The sequence below is a fragment of the Arachis hypogaea genome, chromosome 11 (genome assembly GCF_003086295.3).
Source record: "Arachis hypogaea cultivar Tifrunner chromosome 11, arahy.Tifrunner.gnm2.J5K5, whole genome shotgun sequence".
NCBI lineage: Eukaryota > Viridiplantae > Streptophyta > Magnoliopsida > Fabales > Fabaceae > Arachis > Arachis hypogaea.
This window is the reverse complement of record NC_092046.1, coordinates 125,390,643-125,411,897: the sequence shown is the minus strand read 5'-3', so window position 1 is coordinate 125,411,897 and position 21,255 is coordinate 125,390,643. Positions and strand designations below refer to the sequence as shown.

The 21,255-nt window shown below is 34.7% G+C and overlaps 1 protein-coding gene across 10 annotated transcripts; it reads right to left on the bottom strand.

Annotated features, from left to right (window-relative positions):
* Positions 1-1,472: 1,472 nt before the first annotated feature.
* On the bottom strand, positions 1,473-9,257 carry LOC112722523 (pentatricopeptide repeat-containing protein At5g61370, mitochondrial). Of its 10 annotated transcripts, none has more exons than XM_025773581.3 (6): positions 8,803-9,180; positions 7,055-7,528; positions 4,445-6,320; positions 3,421-3,473; positions 2,773-2,952; positions 1,473-2,003 (listed from the first exon to the last, which is right to left on the bottom strand). In XM_025773581.3, the coding sequence occupies exons 3-4, from the start codon at positions 5,879-5,881 to the stop codon at positions 3,450-3,452; spliced, it is 1,461 nt and encodes a 486-aa protein (XP_025629366.1). In that variant the 5' UTR covers positions 5,882-6,320; positions 7,055-7,528; positions 8,803-9,180; the 3' UTR covers positions 1,473-2,003; positions 2,773-2,952; positions 3,421-3,449. The 10 variants fall into 10 exon arrangements, 9 of the variants coding, with proteins under 9 accessions (XP_025629366.1, XP_025629365.1, XP_072063329.1 ...); XM_025773580.3 differs by having other exon boundaries at positions 2,777-2,952; XM_072207228.1 differs by having other exon boundaries at positions 3,421-3,470.
* Between the last annotated feature and the right edge of the window lie 11,998 nt (positions 9,258-21,255).

The following is a 21,255-nucleotide window of genomic DNA, read 5'->3' as shown; positions in this document are numbered from 1 at the left end:
TATGTAGAGTATTTCTTTAATGTCCTAAGTCATTAGGATATTACAAATTTTTATTAGAACATTACAAATTTTTATAGTACTCCTAACATTTTTTAAGTCATTTCTTTTAAATTGTTTTGCATAGGATAAAATATTTTTTGTGGTATAATTTCAATAAATTTATTAAAAAAATTTATTAAAATATATTCATGAGCTATTAAAAATGGACAAAAGAGTATTGTATGGAATTTGAATTGATAGCTCATTAATATTTTAAAGAAGTCTCGTAATTAAATATTTTGTTAGCTTTTTTTAATATATGAAATAAAATATATATTTTTTTAATTTTTAAATTATTAATTTTTTTAATAAATTTTTTAATAAAATTTTTTAATAAATTATTAATTTTTTAATAGCATAGATTCGAATTAGTGTGTGCGTGTGTTTGTGTATAATTCGAACTAGGGATGTCAATGGGGCAGGGCGGGGGCGGGGGATGCCTCCCTGCTCCCCATCCCCGCCCTCAGATTTGCTCCTCATCCCCGCCCCATTCCCCGCCGTGGGGGAATATTGCTCCCCATCCCCATTTCCCGCGGGGACCCCATTCCCCATGTACATAATAGTTCTAACTAATTATTAATTTCTATATGAATAGAGCTGCAAGTATCTATCTTATACAAAAACTGCAAGATTTTATACAAAAAGTCTAAATGACACGATGGTGACTTCTTTCGAAATAACGCAATGGGGACGCAACGACGAGGCAAAGGACAAAGTAGTAGACGAGGTGGGAGACGCGGCAACAGAGAGGAGAATGGACACGACGGCAGAGTTACGAAAAGGAACGCCGCAAAAAGAAATTACAACGCGGTAAGGGTGATGGCACAGTGAGGTGTGACGATGCAGTGAGAAGGGTGACGAGGGGGTAACTGCAGAGAGGTTGGATGAAGTATGGACTGCCTTAGGAATCTCTGAATTGAAGAAGGGTTATGCAAATAAAGATTAGGAGTTTTGGGTTTCTATATATATGTGTGTGTGAGAAATGTCTAAAAAACATATATGAGAAATAAACTATTAAGGATAATTCAAGGAATTCATAAATTTCGAGGAATAGCGGGGACGGGGCGAAGATCCCCGCTCGGGTCCCCGCGCCTGCTTCGGGGAAATTTTGTCCCCCATTCCCATCCCCACAGGGAAAATTCCCCACAATCGGATCCCCATTCGGGACAATCCCCGCAAAGATCCCCACGTCTCGGAGAATTTCGCCATCCCTAATTCGAACCCAGCTGATTTGAATTATGTAGAAATGGAGTTCGAATTTAGCTAGTTCGAACTACATATAAACGTGCGTTTTGACTGATTCGTGTAAAATTTTGCTCTCCTTAACTTATTTGAGTTTTTTTTGTCCTTTTTTTAATTTACTAAAATGCTCCTATTATCAAATATTTTTAATTAAAATTAACATCATTACAATTAAAATGAACACAAAATACTTATCTAAATTTTCAAAAATCTCATAATTTGTCTCGTAATTCATAGTTGAACTTGTATAAAATAAATCCCAACAATTCTAAACACATGTATTAAAAACTGAAAACCTAATAATCCATAAAAATCCAAAAATAACAAGATTTAAATCAATATTTTCAAAAGTGATAATAGTTCTTCAGGTTGAAGTTGGAACACAATGTCAATTAGATTATTGTTCCTTGCAATGCTAAGGGCGGCCTTCATTCTATCTTCAACACCCAAACCAGGAACATTCCTCAATAATGCCATTAGCTTCATTTTACGCTCAGCTCTCTTTCGCATGCTTAAAACAAGAAACCATATCAACTAGAACGGTTGTGCGTTCTTGATAAGCACCTTTCATATCTCTAATTGATTCTGTTATTATGTCAAGCACTTCCTCGCTTTTGCTCCCTCTTTTTCTTTTATTCTTTTTTTTTTTTGGTAGATGAAGAACTTGCAGCTACAGCACCAGGAGCATCAGAAGCACCAGAAGCACTAGGAGTTAGAGGCTCCTAACATATAATAAACCAAACAATTAGTGTAAACAGTCAGTCTTTTCCACCTAGAATCAACTTCACACAATATGATCAGCAGTTACTCTTTTTTCTACTGCTAAATTTTTTTTAATGTAAGCCTGAAAATGATCAATCTAAAATACATCAGCAATGAAAACTTTCACACCCAAATCAGCTACTATTTTGGGCTATGGTTCTTCCTTATGTAACTATGTTCTTGCAGAAAATAAACAACTAACCAGAAAACAAAATTAATATTAGCATAAATAATCAAGAACAACCCTGTCAAGATGGCTATGATAAAAAAATCAGTAAGATTTCTTTTATTTTACACCTCGATATAGAGTTCAAAATTTTACAAAATTCAAAATTTTCCTAGCTGGGAACTCTGTTAATAACATCCATGTTCAAATTGATGGAGGGTTAGAACTTAGGAGGTATGAGAATTTTGAGATCCCTTTATTAACTTGGTTAGAGGTAATTGTTACCCTTTACCAAGGTCAGGCCTGTGTATCTATGTAAGTAGGTGAGAAAAGACAGATATTGGTGGATGACATGTTATACTCAATTCGATAAAATTTTCTAGAGGGTGGGGTGCCCTGTTTTAAGAAGTGCTGTGAATGCATTGGTGATTGTTTCACATTGCAGAAACTGCTGACGCACCAAAACCTTTTTATGTAACTATGTTCTTGCAGAAAATAAACAACTAACCAGAAAACAAAATTAATAGTATAAATAATCAAACACGTTTAAGTCAATTGCTTACATACTTGAGAATCAGCTTCATATTCAATTTCCGTCTCTTCCAAATTTACTTGGGTGTTTTCACTCATTTGCCAACCACTCAAGTTTGCTTCCTGCTCAGCCTCTATAATAGCAACTGCTTGAGCTATATTTTCTGCATTGCCTCCTTGAGCCCTATCTTTACCAAATGCTATTTCCAACTCTTCAAAATGTGAAAATGGTTTATTGTAGAGGCCATTAGCATTAGGATGAGAATGAAATTAAAAGAAATATAATTAAGCAATTAATATTAAAAAGCTATGATAGATAAACTTGTATTAAGAAAGTTGCTTAGAATTTACAGACTCTATTTACTGAAAATTTGTTGCTCCACTACAATAATTTTATCTTTGTCATTCCAACCAAATCTACTCCAAGCCGTGCTCACCATCTCAACTATTACAAAATATTGTCTCTTTAGTAAAATTTACCCTTGATTCAATGTGTGGATAATTCAGAGTTCAGTACTAAAAAAATCTAATGATCTCGAGTATAAAATCACACAATTAAAAGTCTTATTTATCGCTACTACTTATTCAAACTCATACCGGTAGTTATTACTACTAAAACTAAATTTAATAAACTTACCTGAAAGCTTAAATTCTATACAGAAGAGTAGCAATGTATTTACCTAAAAGCTTAAAGATAAAAAATCAGTGACTATACAGAAGAATCATCAACCTGCTAAGAACATAATAGAAACAAAAAAATAAAATAAAATCAGATATAAAAAAATTCTATAGTGAGCACAGATGCAGGGGTTGAATATTCATTTGATCAGAAGTATTTACTAGCAAATTGAATTTCTATTAACAGAACAGTATCAATTCATTTGATTATTGTTAGCTCAACATAAAAGGAACAAGTAATAAATATACAAAAGTCCATCATAGGTTCAAAACGTAATGGCATGCTTCAACAGTACCAAATACCAACAAAATCCCCTTTCTCTATATTACATAGTCAATTATCATAGCAATTCTAAATAACAAAGACCATACTTACACCTAAAATACCACCACTCTTCTTATTATATTATGGTTCATTATATAGTGTTGACTCATTAATCAAGATTCTTCATCAAGCTATTGAAATCTACAAGCTTGGCCAGAACCATGCAATTGGTCAACAATTTGAGTATTAGACACCTGGGCATGGGAAATTATGTATTTTGATTCCTAGGAATAAAATTTACCTGGGAATAGTTTTTTAAACCTTGCACTAAATATGGAAATATGATATTCCCATTTTAAGATCCCTGGGAAAACTCTATAATTCTCCCAACCAGACACCCCCAAAGATCCAAGCACATATTCTACGGTGATTTGAAGAAAAATTTGAAGATAATAAAAAGTAAACTATGTCATTGATTGGCCAAGGTAATTCATGTCAGGAAATGAAATTACATAATTTCCCAAAATCTGGTATAAAAAATGCAGAATATGCCCAAGGCTATAGATAGCATACAGTTAACAATTAACTAGAACAACATACAGGAGTAGAATGCTAATCCAAGATAAGCAAGCCTTTATACTATGGAAGGGAGGGAACAGAGAACAACTACGTAGATAATCAAGCCATTAAAGGTGCTGTAGATTTATTTATTTATTTCTTCTCTTTTTCTTCTTCATTGAAGCAGATTTTGTTCTCATCACCTTCATTTTACTTGAAAGTTTTTTTACTTTATTTGGAGGCTTAGTTATTGTGCTGTCCTCAAGGCTGATTTTTTCTGGCCTTTTAGGTTTGAAAACTTGCGTTATTGAAGGATCCAAAACATCCCTTGAGCACTGAAGAGAGATCCCCATGCCTGTGGCTTCATCCCATAGCTCTCTTCCCTTCTCAAAATCCCCTCCTCTACAAAGCTTTGGAATGAGCACATCATACACTGGTCCGTAACCACCCAGTGAACTTCTCTTCATTCTCTCAAAAAGTTCAAGAGCGCGATTCACCCTTTCAACCCCACAGAGAATACCAATCAAACTGTAGTAGAACTTAAGGTTTGGTACCAAACCATTTCCGATCATTTGATCCACTATATCTTTTCCTTTGCCGAATCTGCCAGTCAGAAACAACACCTTTGCTACAAGATAATAGCTGACCCAATCTGGAGCACAACCAGAATGTTTCATTTTTTTTAGTATTTGACAAGATTCTTTAACCCTTCTGGTCTTTCCTAAACATGAGAGCAAGATGTTGTAACTGATCGAGGTTGGAAAAACCTTGTAAGACTTCATCTCCATCATCACATTTAAGGCTTCAGGCACAAGCCCTGAAGGATTACGTCTAAGATTCCGCTCACAAAGGCACCTGAGGAATGTGTTGTAACAAATTAAATCTGGGGCAACCCCATTTGATTTCATCTCTTGAATAATCCTCCTAGCTTCTTTCACGTTCCTCTGCACAGACCACCCATAAAGGATACTTCTGTATATGCAAAGCATTGTGCCTGCAATCTTGTCTTTGTGATGCCAAACTACCCCTTCAGCCCTCTTAGGATGCCCTCTAGAACAGAGAGCATTAATGATTGCAGTAACTGTGAATTCATCTATAGAGCACTTGTACTTGTCCAAATTCTTAAAAATACCCAATGCCTCATCTTCTTTCCCCAATTTGACCAAAGTCTCGGCTACAAAACCAAAAGTCTCGGCATCCATAACTCGACCCTCCTTCTTCAGGTCTCCAATCAAGATATCCATCGCTGTGTAGTCTTTCTTTTCTGTGAAAACTCGAAGAGCGTAGTTATAATCTTTATCTTCTAACTTACAACTCAAATTCTTACTAGACCATAAGAAGAACCTGAGCAATCTCCTAGTATGTGCCTCATGCTTACAAGAATCAATAGCCTGAGTTACAAGAGATGAAGTCAAAGAATCTCTATACTTATTCAGACTAAACTCCAATTCATCTAACCCACCAACAGTGCTTGTAACAACACTGCACAGCTCTTGCAACTGGAGAGGTAACGGTGTTGATATTGGGGGCAATGTGGAATAAAGTGAGATCGAAACTCTCATAATTTGACCCAAAGGGCGTTTGCAAGCAGAGTTGAGCAAGACATTCATGCCTTTTGATTTGAGCAATTCTTCAAACATATTATGAGCATCAGTTGTAACTCGAAATCTTCATATCAAGCACAAGGGCAGGTTAGCGGGAAAGTATGTGACTTGTTACTTTGGTATCCATCACATCCAAGTTATTCATGGAATCAGATGTTTCTAAGCTTCAGGAAAAGTTATTCGTCGCCATTCACACTTCCTCATTGGTTGAGACAGAGAATAGTGGAATTGCCATCCAAGCACGCTGAAATCATGGAATCGAGCCACTTCCACCCAAAGAGGGAAGAAAGTGGAGCCTATTGGTGCCGTTTAATTTGTCCTCGCCATTGAGGTAGTCCTCGGAGTTCATGAAATCCTCCGGTACCACCCCACCTGGGACTCGTGGTCGGCGGGTTGTGGTTAACGTGAAGTAAGGATGGTTGGGTGGGGCGGAGATGCTTTACCTCGCACACTTGTCGTCGTGGCACCACTCGATCTGGCCAGGGGGGGGGTTGAGGCATAGTTATTAGAACCAAACCGGTAATCAACCCGGTAATACAACTGGGTCATTGGGTCATTAATTCAACCGGTTGACCCGATTACAATTAAATATAAATATAAAATTACAAAAAATAAGCTTAAAATTAAAAATTCAAAAGCATGTGTTTACAAACATATTAATAACAATCAAGTATCAAAATTCTAGGGGAAAAACACAGAAAAATAAATCAATAAGTTAATGATAAACAAACTAATTAAAAACTAAATCAACTAATTATACCAAATCAATACTGCTTATGTAAGAATCAAATCCATCAATACTAAGAATCAAATCTATTCTTCAACAAATTCAGCTCACAGGTAATTTTCAACAACAAATTCAACTAAGATAATTTTCAGCAACAAAAAGTTTAACTCCAAAGATGATTTACAGTAACAAAAAAATTTGGCTAAGCAATTATTTCAGCTTGACAACAACAAATTCAACTTTCAGTGATGATAATCAGCAACAAATTCAACTCAGTGATGATTTTCATACAAAATTCAACTCAGTGATATTTTCAGCAACAAATTCAACTTGCAGCAACAAGGTCAGTCACGATTTACAGCAACATTTAGATCAGCAACAAGGAAAATTAATTGATTATCAATTCAGCAACATGGAAAAATACAGGGAGAAGGGAAATCTGGAAAAGAGAGAACAGGGGAAGCGATGATGCAGGAACTCACCAACGGTCCACGGCGACTCAGAGAGGGCGAGGATCCAAAACCAGAAAACAACGAGCGACGACGACCCCACGGAAGGCAACGAAGAAAGCGACAACCCCACTAGTTGCTTCTGCCGCCGGCGATGAGGATACCAGGGAAGGCCGCGAGACGTTGAGACAACGGCGACGAGACTGACGAATGACAAGACGGTGGCAGTGTGACTGAGACGAGACTCGAGTGAGACTGAGAGGCATTATCGAGCTGAGACAACTACGGGCGCTGCAGTGCAGGGAAGAACAACCACGGACGACGAGCAGCAAAAAACACACAGCTCGAGCACTCACTGGCGAAGGGAGGCACCGCGAGACGCGAGCAGCCGAGCACAGACGGTGGAGAGGCGAGAGAGAGAAGGGGGGTGGGCAGCTTCGGAACTAGGGTTTTTTAAAAGGTTCTGAAAACCGAACCGGTTATCGAACAGCTCTAGCTACTGGTTCACTGGTTCATAGGTTCAACCGGTTCGACCGTGGTTAAACAAAAAAACCGTTTTATAATAAAATAATAAATAAAATATAAATAAACACATTAAAACATAATTATAGTCTAATATGAATTTTAAAATATCATCCAAATTAGAAGTATTACATAAACCAAAATGTTAAAGATCTCATTCAAATACAAACTCAAAAGTCAAATAACAAAAACAACCAACCAAACATAAAATGCCAACATCCAACTGATCCAAGTTTGTCATCAATCATCAAAATTCGTCATAACTTGCTGCAGATTTGTAATAAGTAATTTATAATTATTATTATTAATTATATATAATTAAATTGGTTCACAACCTAATGATATGAGCTTATTGGAATTTAAATTTGACTAATTGAATATATCAACTCAAATTTAACCTGAAGCTCGATTAATTAATTCATAAACTCAACTATTCATCTTCCATTAGATAAGATTACAAGTTAGACTTGGAAGAAAATAAATGAATAAAGACTTCCAAAGATAAAGAAACAATGCATTTCTCCACCGATATAACAAAATACAAAATCCCCATGAAAATGGGGTATACATTGACAAAATCATAATGAATTCATAAAAGTGATAAACGATTGTTTTATGTACAGCAACCTAAATCTAAGTTTTTGTACAGTTGGAAAACAGATGCAAAAATATTCCCTAAAAAAAATACCATCCAAGGTTTCTATTTCTGCATCTGAAACGGACATCACCAAACAAAGCCATATACATCAATGGCACCAGACATTTAAAGAAGTTGTCTCTTGCCAAAATTTCATTTCATATTACAACACATGCAGACAACAAATGCTGCAGGTGATATGGAAACTCTATAATGGTTATTGAACATGCATGCTCTCATGAACACTAATCAACTAATCAATTCCTCAACAGCAAGGTTTAGCACCCAACAACTAATCAATTATCAAGGTTTCAACAATAAACTATAACAATTAATCATGCTTCAAGCAATCAGCTTCAACAATTAATCATTTAATAATGCTTCAAGCAATCAGCACCAACAAATGAATCATTTAATCATGCTTCAAGCATTCAGTTTCAACAATTAATCACTTAATAGTTAATAATGCTTTAAGCAATCAGCACCAAAGAATTAATCAACAACCAGCACCAAAATATTAATCAACAACAATTATTCATGCTTCAAACAATCAACAGCAAGGTTTAAAACCAACAATTAATCATGTTTCAACAATTATTATTACAACAAATTAGATTTATACCTAGGGTTAGTGGAAGACAGCAAAGAATGCAGAGCTGGCGCCGACAGGGACAGTGGCTATGGTGGAAGGGTCGAACAGGGCTGGCGCCGGCAGGAATACACTGCGCGACGGCAAGGAGTGGTGGCGGTGGCTGCGATTTCCACGGCTGACTTCGCGACGGAAAGGGTTGTGCGAATCTCCAAGCTGGCTCCAGGAACTTGCGACGGTGAGTGACTTCCACGGAACTTGCGACGGCGGCGGTGGCTGGACGGAGGTTGCGCCGGAAGCTCGAGGTGGAGACTGGAGGCGTGGGAACTGAGAGCAAGAGGTGAGGTGAGGCTCGAGAGTAGTGTCTGGGTGAAGAACTGAAGACTGAAGAGTGAAGACTGAAGGCTAGGGTTCTTCTGGATCTGTGGGCAAAACGCAACGTTTTGGCAAAATTTAAAAAACTGGTCGGATCACGATTCGATTCGACCGACCGGTTCCCGACCAATTTGGTAATTTAACTTCGGTTTTTGAATTTATCGGTTTTGTCTTTTGTCCGAATCATATTTATTAACGGTTTGCAGTTTGACTGATTCGACTGATAAGTTCAAACCAATTTTCAGAACGTTATTTTTTTTATTAATATTTATTTTAAAAACCTTATAGTTGTATTAAATAATATATATATCACTTAAAATATGATATTTAGCATGTGAATATAATTATGAAAAGGTAAAGAAAAATGCAAACATAATATTAAAAAAGAACATATAAATATAGTAATAGACACCAATTCAAGTATGTAACACTCAGGTACGGACCTAGACACAACAGCGAAGGAGCACTTGTCCCTACTATGTTTTCAATTTGTTTTTTAAAAAAAATAGTTATACATAACGTGGTCTCATTTTAAATTTTAAATGACCCCACTACAAATAAATTAAATTTAATTAGCTAAAGTTTTAAATTTATTTTTTTATTTTTTTTTATTATTTTGACTATTATTTAACCTAATCAAATTTAGTTCTTGTGTTGTCACTCTTTTATTCTATTAAACTCTCCTCTTATTTTTATATTTTGAACATTTTTTTCTATTTCTTGTCTAGTGGTCATCTTCTCTTCATCAAAAGGTAAATTTCAAATTATCCATGTTCTTTGTATAACTCTCCATGACTCTATGTATGTATTTTTCAATTTCTTGATATTTTCAATTAAAAATTTTAATTCAAACAATTATAATTTAGGTATTAATATAATATTTTATTCTCTTTATGACTTTATATATTTTATTTTATTCATTCTTATTACTTGTTTTTTTTACTCTTGTTCTATTATATGTACCTATGTTACATATAAAATTTTAAAATGAATTGATTAATTTAATAATTTAAAATAAATTTTTATTTTTAGAAATAGTAATTAAAAAATATTTTAATTACAATACATAATTAAACAGATACATAAAATTTTTCATCTAACATTATATCAAAATTAAATTAAAAAATATATAACAAATTTAATTATTTTAAAAAGAAAGAAACAAAAAAATTTTAAATTAAGTTTCTATTATTTTATATAAACATACTTTTCATATTAAGATTTAATTTTTTTAGTATTTATATATAATTCTAATTTCAAATTATAAATACTAGTGTATCGTTAGGCACTAATGTGTCAATTGATTCAGTCTTTTATTATTAAATGTGTATAAAAAAATTAGTTAGGATAACAAATTATCTATAATTTAATTAAAATGTTTTAAATTCAAGTTTTAGAAATAAAAAGCTATTTTTTTATAAATTATATATAATAAATAGTATTTTAAAAATAAAAATATTCACTGATTTTTTTAATTTTTATATCTTAATATAATTAATAATTTTTAACAAAATTTATATTAGTATATATATTTTTGCCCCTACTTCTAAAATATTTTGGGTCTGTCACTGGTAACACTCATTATGTATCAACTATAATTTATATTTAATGTGTATAATTCAAATTTAAGACACTAACCAACCATGAATAAAATAAAATATTTGTTTTATAAATAACCAACATAAGAAAATCTCAAAATAAGAAATTTTCCAAAAATCATAAAAAAAATAGTTAAAATTTTGAATTTTTTATGATAACATAAAATTTAACCCCTAAAACTAAATATATATTCTAACACATGATAACCTTTAGCTTGAACTTACCCATAAAACTATAACTACATATAAAACAAAGAACCCTTTTATCGTCAATCTAATAAAAAATAGACTCAAAATTCTAAGAAAATTCCATATAACATTCAACTCATTGATTTCTAGTTTAATAGATATCAATTTGTCCAAGTAAATAATTATTTTAGACCAAATAATATACTGTAGTGTAATTTTGACTATATATCAACATAATCAAAGTTAATTGATCTATTGTTAAAATTATAGTCTGATTGATAAAGTCCACTCCTAACCAATCTGCTCGTCATTACAAGACCTACAAAAATGAAAAAAGAATGCAGTTACATCATTGAACAAAATATCACTAATTGAACATTGTAAGTATACTCAGCAATAAAAATGACACTATAAAAGAAGTTAGAAATAGAACGAATTTGATAATAATCAAAATAAGTTACACATGTTTCTCCAAAAGGAACTAACATTATGTAACTAATGACATATTATAATTAACAAATCATAATTTTATCTCGATGAGTAAAAGTCAAAACAAAATTAAGCCATTGAAAAATTCAGTTAGTAAAAAAGAAAAAAAAGTAAAAAAATAATAATTTCAAGTTATAGAAAATTGAATAAACATCTCAATAAATTGGTCATTTTCACAGTAAATCAATATAATTGACAAAAATTATGCTCAAACTTTGCACAGAAAAAAATAATAAAAAATTTTAAAAAAAATACAGGTAAGGTTGACAAAAATTTGAGATTGTATATTTTGCTCTGTAAACAAAGTTTATATAAGTTATAACTAAAATTGTCCAAAAAATTCTAAACTAAAAAAAAAAGCTTTCTTCTTGATATGTCAATTTTTCAATGTTAGAAAATAGAAAAAATAAAAATAATTAAAAGATAATAAAAAAATTCAAGACATAAGAATAGATTAAAATTCTATCTCAATTTCAAATATCTTAAGAAACAAATCCACACTTAAATGCCGAAAAACAAATAAAATTAAAAAAATTCAAGAAAAAAAAAGGAGTTGAAACACTATAGTAAAAGCCTTAAAATGACCTCAAGTTCCTCTGTAATGGATGAAGTAGTGAGTTGAGAGCTCATTATTGAAGACAGTTATTCTAGGTTGTAAAAGAGAAAGAAAAAGAAGACTGAGGCACAAGTTAGAGAAGTGCATCATTACCTACTCTCCTTGATTAATAACCTACTCTCTTTGATTGAAATTCCTCATTGCATATGTGCATTTACAGTTTTTTATACAATGAAACTCCTAAACTAATTAATGAAAAGCAAAAAGATAATATAATTTTTTTAATGGCAAAAGATTTTTTGTTACGACATGTGGGCCTCATTAAAAGGATGAAGACTAAAGATCACATATTCCTATAAAAATTTAAGTCAAGTATATTAGAAATACAATCACATTAGAGTTCAGAGGTTAATATCCTTGACAACTTAGAGAGTAAAAAATCATAAAAATCAATACTTTTGCCATTTCACTCGAGCCATTCATAGAACTATGAATCTTGGTAACTGATATTGTAGATTTTATTTGCTCAAAATTGAATATATTCTCAGTCTTATATTTTATTAAAGAGTCATATTAACAAAAGCAACACATACCTTAAATAATGGATATCTCAGAGTTAGCTCTAAGATAAATTTATTATTGAATAATAAACTAACAAACTAACTAAGCAGTCCAAATTTTCTATCATTTTCGACATTTTGTATCAAGAATTATAATCTCACTTCTTTAATGATATAATGACAATTACAGTTTATAATTATCAAATCAAAGAAGCATTGAACATGTAATGTAATAAAATACAAAAGTGAATGATTTTTGCACTTAATGCATGCACATCAAATCAAGCTTAGTGCTTAAAGTGAGAAAAGAAAGACTCCAACCACTCAAAATTAATACTGCATGTATTTAACATTGGACACTAAAAAATTTCAGTTGTAATACTTTCAGTGCTATTAAAAATTACCAGTGTGCTTAATGTCAATATCAATCAAAAGGAAATGATAATCAAACAAGTTATTCCAAAATTAATCAAACATGATTAGCAGGATTTTATATGAATTGCAACTTTCATGTTGGTTACTGATTTCCATGGATCCACATGTTGATGCACCACTGGCTAAGATGTCATTGGAAAAATCATTTTCTGTTGAATTTTGAAGCTAGTGTGTATTTTCATTCATATTAAATTCTCCGCCAACTTAGTGAGGCTGCTGAGTTAGAGCTTCAATTGCGTAATTTGATCCTTAGTCTTTGTCGAAAAGAGTGATATCATCTTAACTCACACAAAATTAAATAAAATATATCAGATCATCATATAAGAAAACTGTAAGAAATTAAAAAATAAACGATATAAGTAACTCTAATAGACATGGTATGATTATGTTCAGGTCACTACTTTTTCTCCTGGGCTCCACCCAATTTTCTATCTTGTACGAGGTATCATCTACAAAATTAAAAGAACAAAAAAATAAGCAATTACACAAGACATTATTCTCTTTCCTAATATGCTACATATAATTTGGAGAAAGCAGCATATCAAACTTAAACAGGAAAGATAATCATTCTTAAGCCATTTTATAGAGAAATTATATCAAATGAAAAATTTATCAGTACTCTTAAGAGATAAAAGTGAAAGTATATATGATATCCAATTTTAAAATTAAGGGTTCTAGTTTATCCATAATTTGTTGTTTAAGTGCTTGTATTTTTAAAAATACCATATCACCAGACATTGGATTTTCCAAAATTAATGTGCAAGTTAGATGAATCAAATGATCAAAGTCTCTAGGTCGTTCATTCAATAAAACTACTACAAACCATTAATATATCATGATAAGACACAGAACACTCATCAAGCATTTGAACTAATATAGTGGATGTGATTGGCTATCCGATAGTTGTATAATAATATGAAATTTACAATAATATCAAACTTGTTATATTTTTACACTCTTTTTCAGCATGAAGTATTCATAATGCTTTAACTAAATTTATAATAATAATAATAATATCAACCACTTGTTTAACAGTGAGAAAAAGACAAGATTATAATTAAAAAGTACCCAATTTAATCACCCAACAGGCATCATGGATACATAATCACCCAACAACCACCCAAAACAAACACTAAGAGCCTAGCAACAACATCAATGCTAAAGCTAAAACATAAAAATAAAAAACACAACAAAACAGAGACAACAATCCCAACATGAAAGACACCAACTACAACAACACTCTTGCCAAGAAACGTCACTACCAAGATATTCCACCCTCAAATGCATATAACCTTTCAAAAGCAACAGAGTCAAAATAAAACCGCCAATCTCAGTATAAAGATGACATCAATAACAACCAAACATAATCATTCTTAATAACATATATCCTCTTGTCCCATCTTTTTTACTCTTCCATCCCCCATATTTTTTACTTAAAAGCTCCTCCCATCGTATTTCAGTAGATTGGTTCCAAAAACTCTACCACCAAGAGAAAGAGAGGTAGCAAGGAACATAAGTGCCACTAAAAATCCCTAATAGCCAGATGAAAACATCAACATCATTGGGTATAAGGCAGAACAAACTCGCATATCCCTACAGAATGACGATATATATATATATATATATATATATATATATATATATATATATATCACTTATAACTTATCTTCATTTATTTCCAATCCAGCCAATCACCAATCTGCACATGAGCTAGAAATTGTTAAACCAAGTTATGCTCATAGTTTCACTCATTTTGCAATGCGTGTCCACCTATTAATGTAGCGAAAATCTTTTAAAGTTGCATGCCAAAATTTTGGAAAAGCTATGATTTTAACTGAATTCACCAATCTATTCCTTTCAAAGTTGAGGTTCCAACTCTTGATAGCTTTATTTGCTGACCGTTGGACCAAGATCAACATAACCAATTATCTGGCAAAGAAAAACATTATCACTTATTATTGCTCTCCAATTTTGGCTTCACAACTTTTGGCATCATAGATTTAGATTATAATAAAATTCTTACGACATGATTGCAAGTGATTTGATATCTTAGTCTCAAGTCCAATAAACTTATGATATTGCAATTAAAGAGTTAAAAAAGAAAAAGAACACATCTACAGACCATAAAAGGTTCATTTATAAATAAGACTTGTGATCTCATCACAAACTATGTCTTAACTTGAAACTTCAATTAGAAGACTCTGTACATCCTCTACGCTGAGCTGTGCATGAATTAGAAGATTTATGTGCATATAGATCTAGATAATTTTTCTCTCTATTTCAACCACATCCCAAACTCATCCTAAAGGTAACCATAAGATTAACAGTACCACATATAGAATGAAAGTTATGCCAAAAGGGTCTTTGATTGTCTCCACAAAATAAAGCTTTAATTTCTTTGGATTACCTCCTTTCCGCTTTCCATTTCCTGCTCTTCTTTTTCCTTCCTTTTTCAAAACTCCTGTTTTCTCTCCCTCAAGTTATTCTGTAAATCAGTTTCAGTAATTTGAATATAATTAACATGTCATAAAGCTGTTCAAAATAAAATGCTGAGTGAATGCCAAGATACAACTAAAGCAATAAATCAACAAAAATAATAGATGCAAAATCAGCGACATTATCAACAAATGAGTTATATCTGAAATGTGTCACAGAAATGCTAGAGAAAGACCTTTATACATGTTCCTCTCTTTTGTCTTTGTTCTCTCATTTTGCAGCATGCTGGACAACTTTTATTTCAGATATACTCATCGATAAAAATCTCCCTATCCTCGTATCTCACAGATTTATTCTTGGGTCATCCCTTAAATAAGATATTTTCTGTTCTCAACTAAAACGTAATCTCCGCCCACACTGCAACAAAACAACAACAACAATAACAACAACAACAACAATAATAATCAAAATTCTCTCCTCTTCCTTTAAAAAAAAGAAATGCAGAAGCCTTTACCAACAAAGTCAGAGAAGACGCAAAGGAACAAGGTTTAGGAAGAGAAGAAAACAGGGACAAAACCTAGGTTTAGGAAGAGAAGAAAACATTAGTCTTATCGCTTTCTAATGTGACATGAACCGTATTCCTTTAATGTTTTTGGTTTCTTGCAAGACAGTTTATAATACCCGGCTGCGATATCAGAGTCAACTTGGTAAATCCCAAAGCAATTTTAAATTCATAGGAGAAAACTTAGTTGGTTCTTAAAGGTGCAGCTTCAAAACATGGAAAGCGTGGAAGGAACTTATAGTTATAGCCCTATAGTAAAATGTCGACCCACTAAGACCTTTAGAAGGCCCTACTCAATTGTTTAAACTGAACCCGCCAATTTACTTTCAACCTTGAGGCCATTCAGGGTAATATCTAACTAAAGGCATGGAAAAGAGAACAAAATGTGCTCTGTGGTAGTGACTCATAAAGTCGAAATTATTTCGGTAACCCTTTTCACAGAATTTCCAAATCTTAACTCATTACTAGCAACATCAAACTTGTTCCAGTAAATCACAATTTAAACCGAACTTCACATCGTCAATTAGGAATCATAATTTCCAGCCACCTTAACCAATCCATAACTCAATCGACCAGACAATTGGAGTCATCCAAAATAATTCAATTTGATATATAAGAGTTATGGAAATCATGAAAATACTATATCCGCGTTAATATTGACTTGTAACAAAGGCAACGCTTACAAAATGATAAGTAAAATTCAGACATGAGCTAACCAAGATAACCACCATCAAAATCAAACAACAAACAACTTCAATGAAGGCAAATCAAACACATGTTAGAACATGAACCAAACCAACGAAAACCAGCCCATGGTCAACTAGCCTAAACTACCTCCAAGAGTTAATCATCGAACATCTTGTGAAACATCTCCAGCTCATTCCGCATCATTTGGTTCTCATTCTGAAGCTCGCGAATTTGGTGGTACGGAGGGGTCGAAACCTGTCTTTCTAGATCCTCAACGCGCCTCTGCAAAGCAGTAACCTTTCTGAAGTTGTAATCACAAATCTACCTCCCAGTCATCGTCAACACCTTCTCTAGCATCTGAAACGCAGCATCCTGCCTTGCTTTGGCTTCGTCCTCAGAGAACAATCCATCTACCACCCAATTTACCCCATGTTGTGCAGACTGAAGCACCACCCAAAAACCATGCAGTTGCACCCCATTTTGGGTGTAAGACTCACGTTGGGTGAAGACCGAGTAGTCAAGACGTAACTGTGAACAAACTCGGATGAGATACACCTCTATGTCTTCAGTTATAACGAAATCTGCCCCCTATGTATCTCATGTAAGTGCCTTGCTTGCAATGCGACCAAACAAAATGAACATCACTAGCTTAACCAAAGTATACCCAAGGAGTCGAACCTACCTTTCGGCGTTGAATCGTTCCGTGAACGACGGCAGCCTGCTTCCAGCCGTGTGCGCTGAACGGAATGAAGCTTCATCGCATGCAGCTGTGTCGATAAAGAACTTCCACCGACAATTGCCGAGCTCCCAACCAGACCCAACCGTGGCGGTGATGGTGGCGGGGGGGGGTGATGGGGTGCCGATGGGGGTGGGGGTGGGGGTGGGGGTTCCAATAAAACACCCCCGGCACGGAGCCAACTCACTGCGTCGTCAGCGTTGGGGAACCCCTTGAACTCACAGTCCCTGAACCCATTCACCTGCTGCTTACAATCCTCCCAATTCATGTAAATCCCAGGAACTCGACCCCTGCGGACACCATAAAAACGATGCCTCCCTGACTCCATGTTGTTGTCGAGGTACTTCGATCTACGTCCCGGGCTTAGTTTCAAGGAAAGGGAAGACCTTTACATGCGTAGGACTCCCTTTGGAATAATCTGTGATGTACTCACCGCGAATGAGGTCCAGCAATAAATGAGTCTTCAACCCAACTCATTAATTATTCAAATAAAAAATAAGAAATCCTTCTTCTTTCCACCGTGTTTAGAAGTGAACATCCTAAAAGTCTTCTGGGCATGAGCAGGCTATTGACCCGTTAGGTTTTGTTGCAATAAATCTTTTAAAATATTACTTTGACTTATCAGATGCAATTTGGTGAAATAAAAAAAAAAAAAACCTGGCCAACCACAGAATAGCATTATTCTTACGAAACAAAGTCCACACCTGTGTTACTAAAAATATGTCTCTTTTCTCCCATGGTTTTGATACTTTGACATAATCAATTAATTTTGGTCAACATGTATGCCTCACACTTTATACATTCACCATAACACAATAGTCAGGTTAATTTTTGACTTAATAGACAAAGAAGACTAGTCGTAACATAAAAGTCATTGCTAATTTAACTTTCTAATAAAAAGTGAATAACATGTAATACGATCATATGTTGAAACACTTATTAACAGTATACTTTTAATGAATAATTTGTTATGTGAAATTGAAAAATTTTAAGTTTCTATCAAGGTATAAATAATTGAATTTTAATATTTAAAAGCATACACGTTGAAATTTTAATATTTTTAATCTATAATTAATTAACCCTGATTGAATGTCTGTTGGAGTCGGTTGAACCTCTAAACCATTGAACCAGTTCCTCTCCCAGGTCATCGACCGGTTCAGTTCTCTCGACCTCCGTCTTAACTTTTTAACTGAAATAAAGGGGAAACTTTAATTTGGAGGTATTTTCAGGTTAAATATATTTCTTACTTCTCCTCTAAAGTATTCATCCGCGCACACTATATAATTCCCAAATGAATCCCATTCATTACAAAGAGATGAGCACAAAAATCATGGAGGACAACCCCACCATGGATTACAACCTTGCATGAGTTAAGAAGGAAATTAATAGTATAACTAAACCACTGCACCACCTAAGAGCTATCCCATGACAAGTTGCAAGTACAAATGAAGCCACAAAATGCACTCCAAACTAGTTCCAAGTTATCTGCATGTAAGGCAAGGTACACCACTAAAACATAGTCTTCTATATGTGGCACTCTGCATCACAGACAGTAGAAAATAAGATTAAAAAGGACAAAGGACAATGAATATAGGACAGAAAAGTGCAACAGAAGTAATGCTTAACAGTTATCGCAACTTGATGTTACTCCAATCGGTGGGGAGAATCGACTGTAATCCAAACGCGACTAGCTAGACAAACAAACAAGGATCCATAGGCTACCAAAACAGTCACGACATCATTTATTTCCATGAAACAAACTTAATAAAGTGACAATACCTTATAATGTTAACCCATCAAAGTCTCGTTTGACCAGAGGAGAATCAAATTCGACTATACCATCGCAGGCTTATATGTCTCACATAGTAACATTTTGCGCTAATTCCTATGCAATAAACTATAAAGACCGCCCAATGCAACCAATGGCAGAACAGAAAGAATTTAAACTAAATGAATAGAAGCAGCAATGCAACTAACAAGAGAACATAAACAAAAGCCAAAGCAAATCTCCAGGACCATTTCTTCATTCGCCTGATTTCATTCTACTTTGCCATACGGTTATAGGAAAAATTGTAAAATCGTAATGCATTGTTGACTCGTAGAACTCATCTACAGGCATAAACAAATGTGCACTTCGGTTTTACAAATCAAGTTCATCTTAATATCGAACGTGTAGTTTTGGGGCATTTGTTGAGTGATCATGAAAATGAGAAGATTAATTACCGCCAGATGGCTTCTTTTGAATAATTTTTCCATACCAGAGGACTCAATGAATCGAATATACATTACATTATTAACCAGCAGCAATCACCTTATTGAGTAATAATCTACTAACTATAAAGCAATTATCAACTGAATTAAAGAAATTAACAACGAAACAAGCATGAGCAGAGGCAAATGGTACTAACCTTTGTCTCATGCTGCACCCCGTCTTCCCAAGGCATTCTGTACACGGGGACATACAAGAAACATAAAAAACCAAGAACCGTTGGAACTGAATACACAAATTTTACCTTACTTAACATAAAGCAAACTGCACACTTCCAACCATACCTGGGTTACCCACTACTCAAACAGGTCTTCATTGGTGGGCCTTGTGGGGTTAAACGCGCCTGAGCTGGCTGGTACTCCGTGAGACCCCCTTACGTGACCGGAGTAACCTTGTGAAGAAAAAAACTGTTCGATGTGTTGCCCCCCGAGAAAGATGTTGGAACCCCCACCGCCGACACCCATGTGGGGGCTGCAATACGCATGACTACACACATGCATTGACTGAGTTGAGGTCGTTATAGCACGATCTGGAACATTCTGGGTGTTGTCGCCGTTCTCCGAGTGAATGCCCTGCCGAGTACAACTAGAAGTTGTTAAAAACCTAATCGCAACCCAACCATTGCTATTTACCTACGTATGCATGCAATACCATATTTGACTCTATTTCTCCCTCGTTCCTGTCATGTTGACCACCCATTGCTAAATTTATGAGTCAAAAAATGGAAAACAAAGAAGCCTCAGCTATTGCACGGCTAAAAGAACTCTTTCCCCTCCTGGCCCAAATGCAATGCAACCATACCTGATCTACACATAACACCTTACAGGAATAACTCACAACCCATTATAGCTACCCATCACATCTCCCATGTCTCTTGTGTCACCAGCACAAAAGGTGAGATGGAAATAACTACTTCACTACTCATATCAGGTATTCTCCTCACTACTAAAGAAATGTGCTCCGCAGCCAATGCATTCTGCTTTTCCCAGATGATTTGAATGGATTCATGTTAATCACGTGCGTATTTCTTTAATTCTATAAACCGTACCATCATTTAATCAAAAGTTGGATGGGTCGGTACCCTTACCTCGTCGTTATCGGCATCTTGCGTCCGCCCAGCTGCATACGGGGCACTTGGTTTCGCCGAGGAACGCTCCGTGGAACTGTGGACCGTGCAACCGTCAGTGCCAGCAACACCATGATCCCGCTGGCTCGTACAAGTCCTCTTCGTATGACCAGGTACGCCGCACGTCATGCAACGTTGTCGCTTCATCAGCACGTCACCCTCGCTTCCGGGATGCATCTCCTTCCCCTTCCTCGGAGCACCCTTAGTCTTCGACACCACCGGGTCCTTCAGCCCAGATAGCGACGATAAACCCGGGGGGCCTCCTAGTTTGTCGTATGCAAGTCGTTGCAATTCTTCTGCGAGACGTGCAATCCCGTCTCTAGCAACAACAAACTCATTTGCATCTTCTGTCCCGAGTTTTGCTACCACACTCATCGCCCCGCAAAGGGCCCCATATCTAAGCAAGCGTCCTTGATGGCCCTCTGTACTTTCGGAGGGTTTCGATCTCCAATCCTTTGCATCCTTGCA

What these genes read in the sequence shown, in the direction of transcription:
- LOC112722523 (XM_025773579.3), bottom strand. Translation starts at nt 5,881, where the DNA reads ATGTTTGAAGAATTGCTCAAATCAAAAGGCATGAATGTCTTGCTCAAC.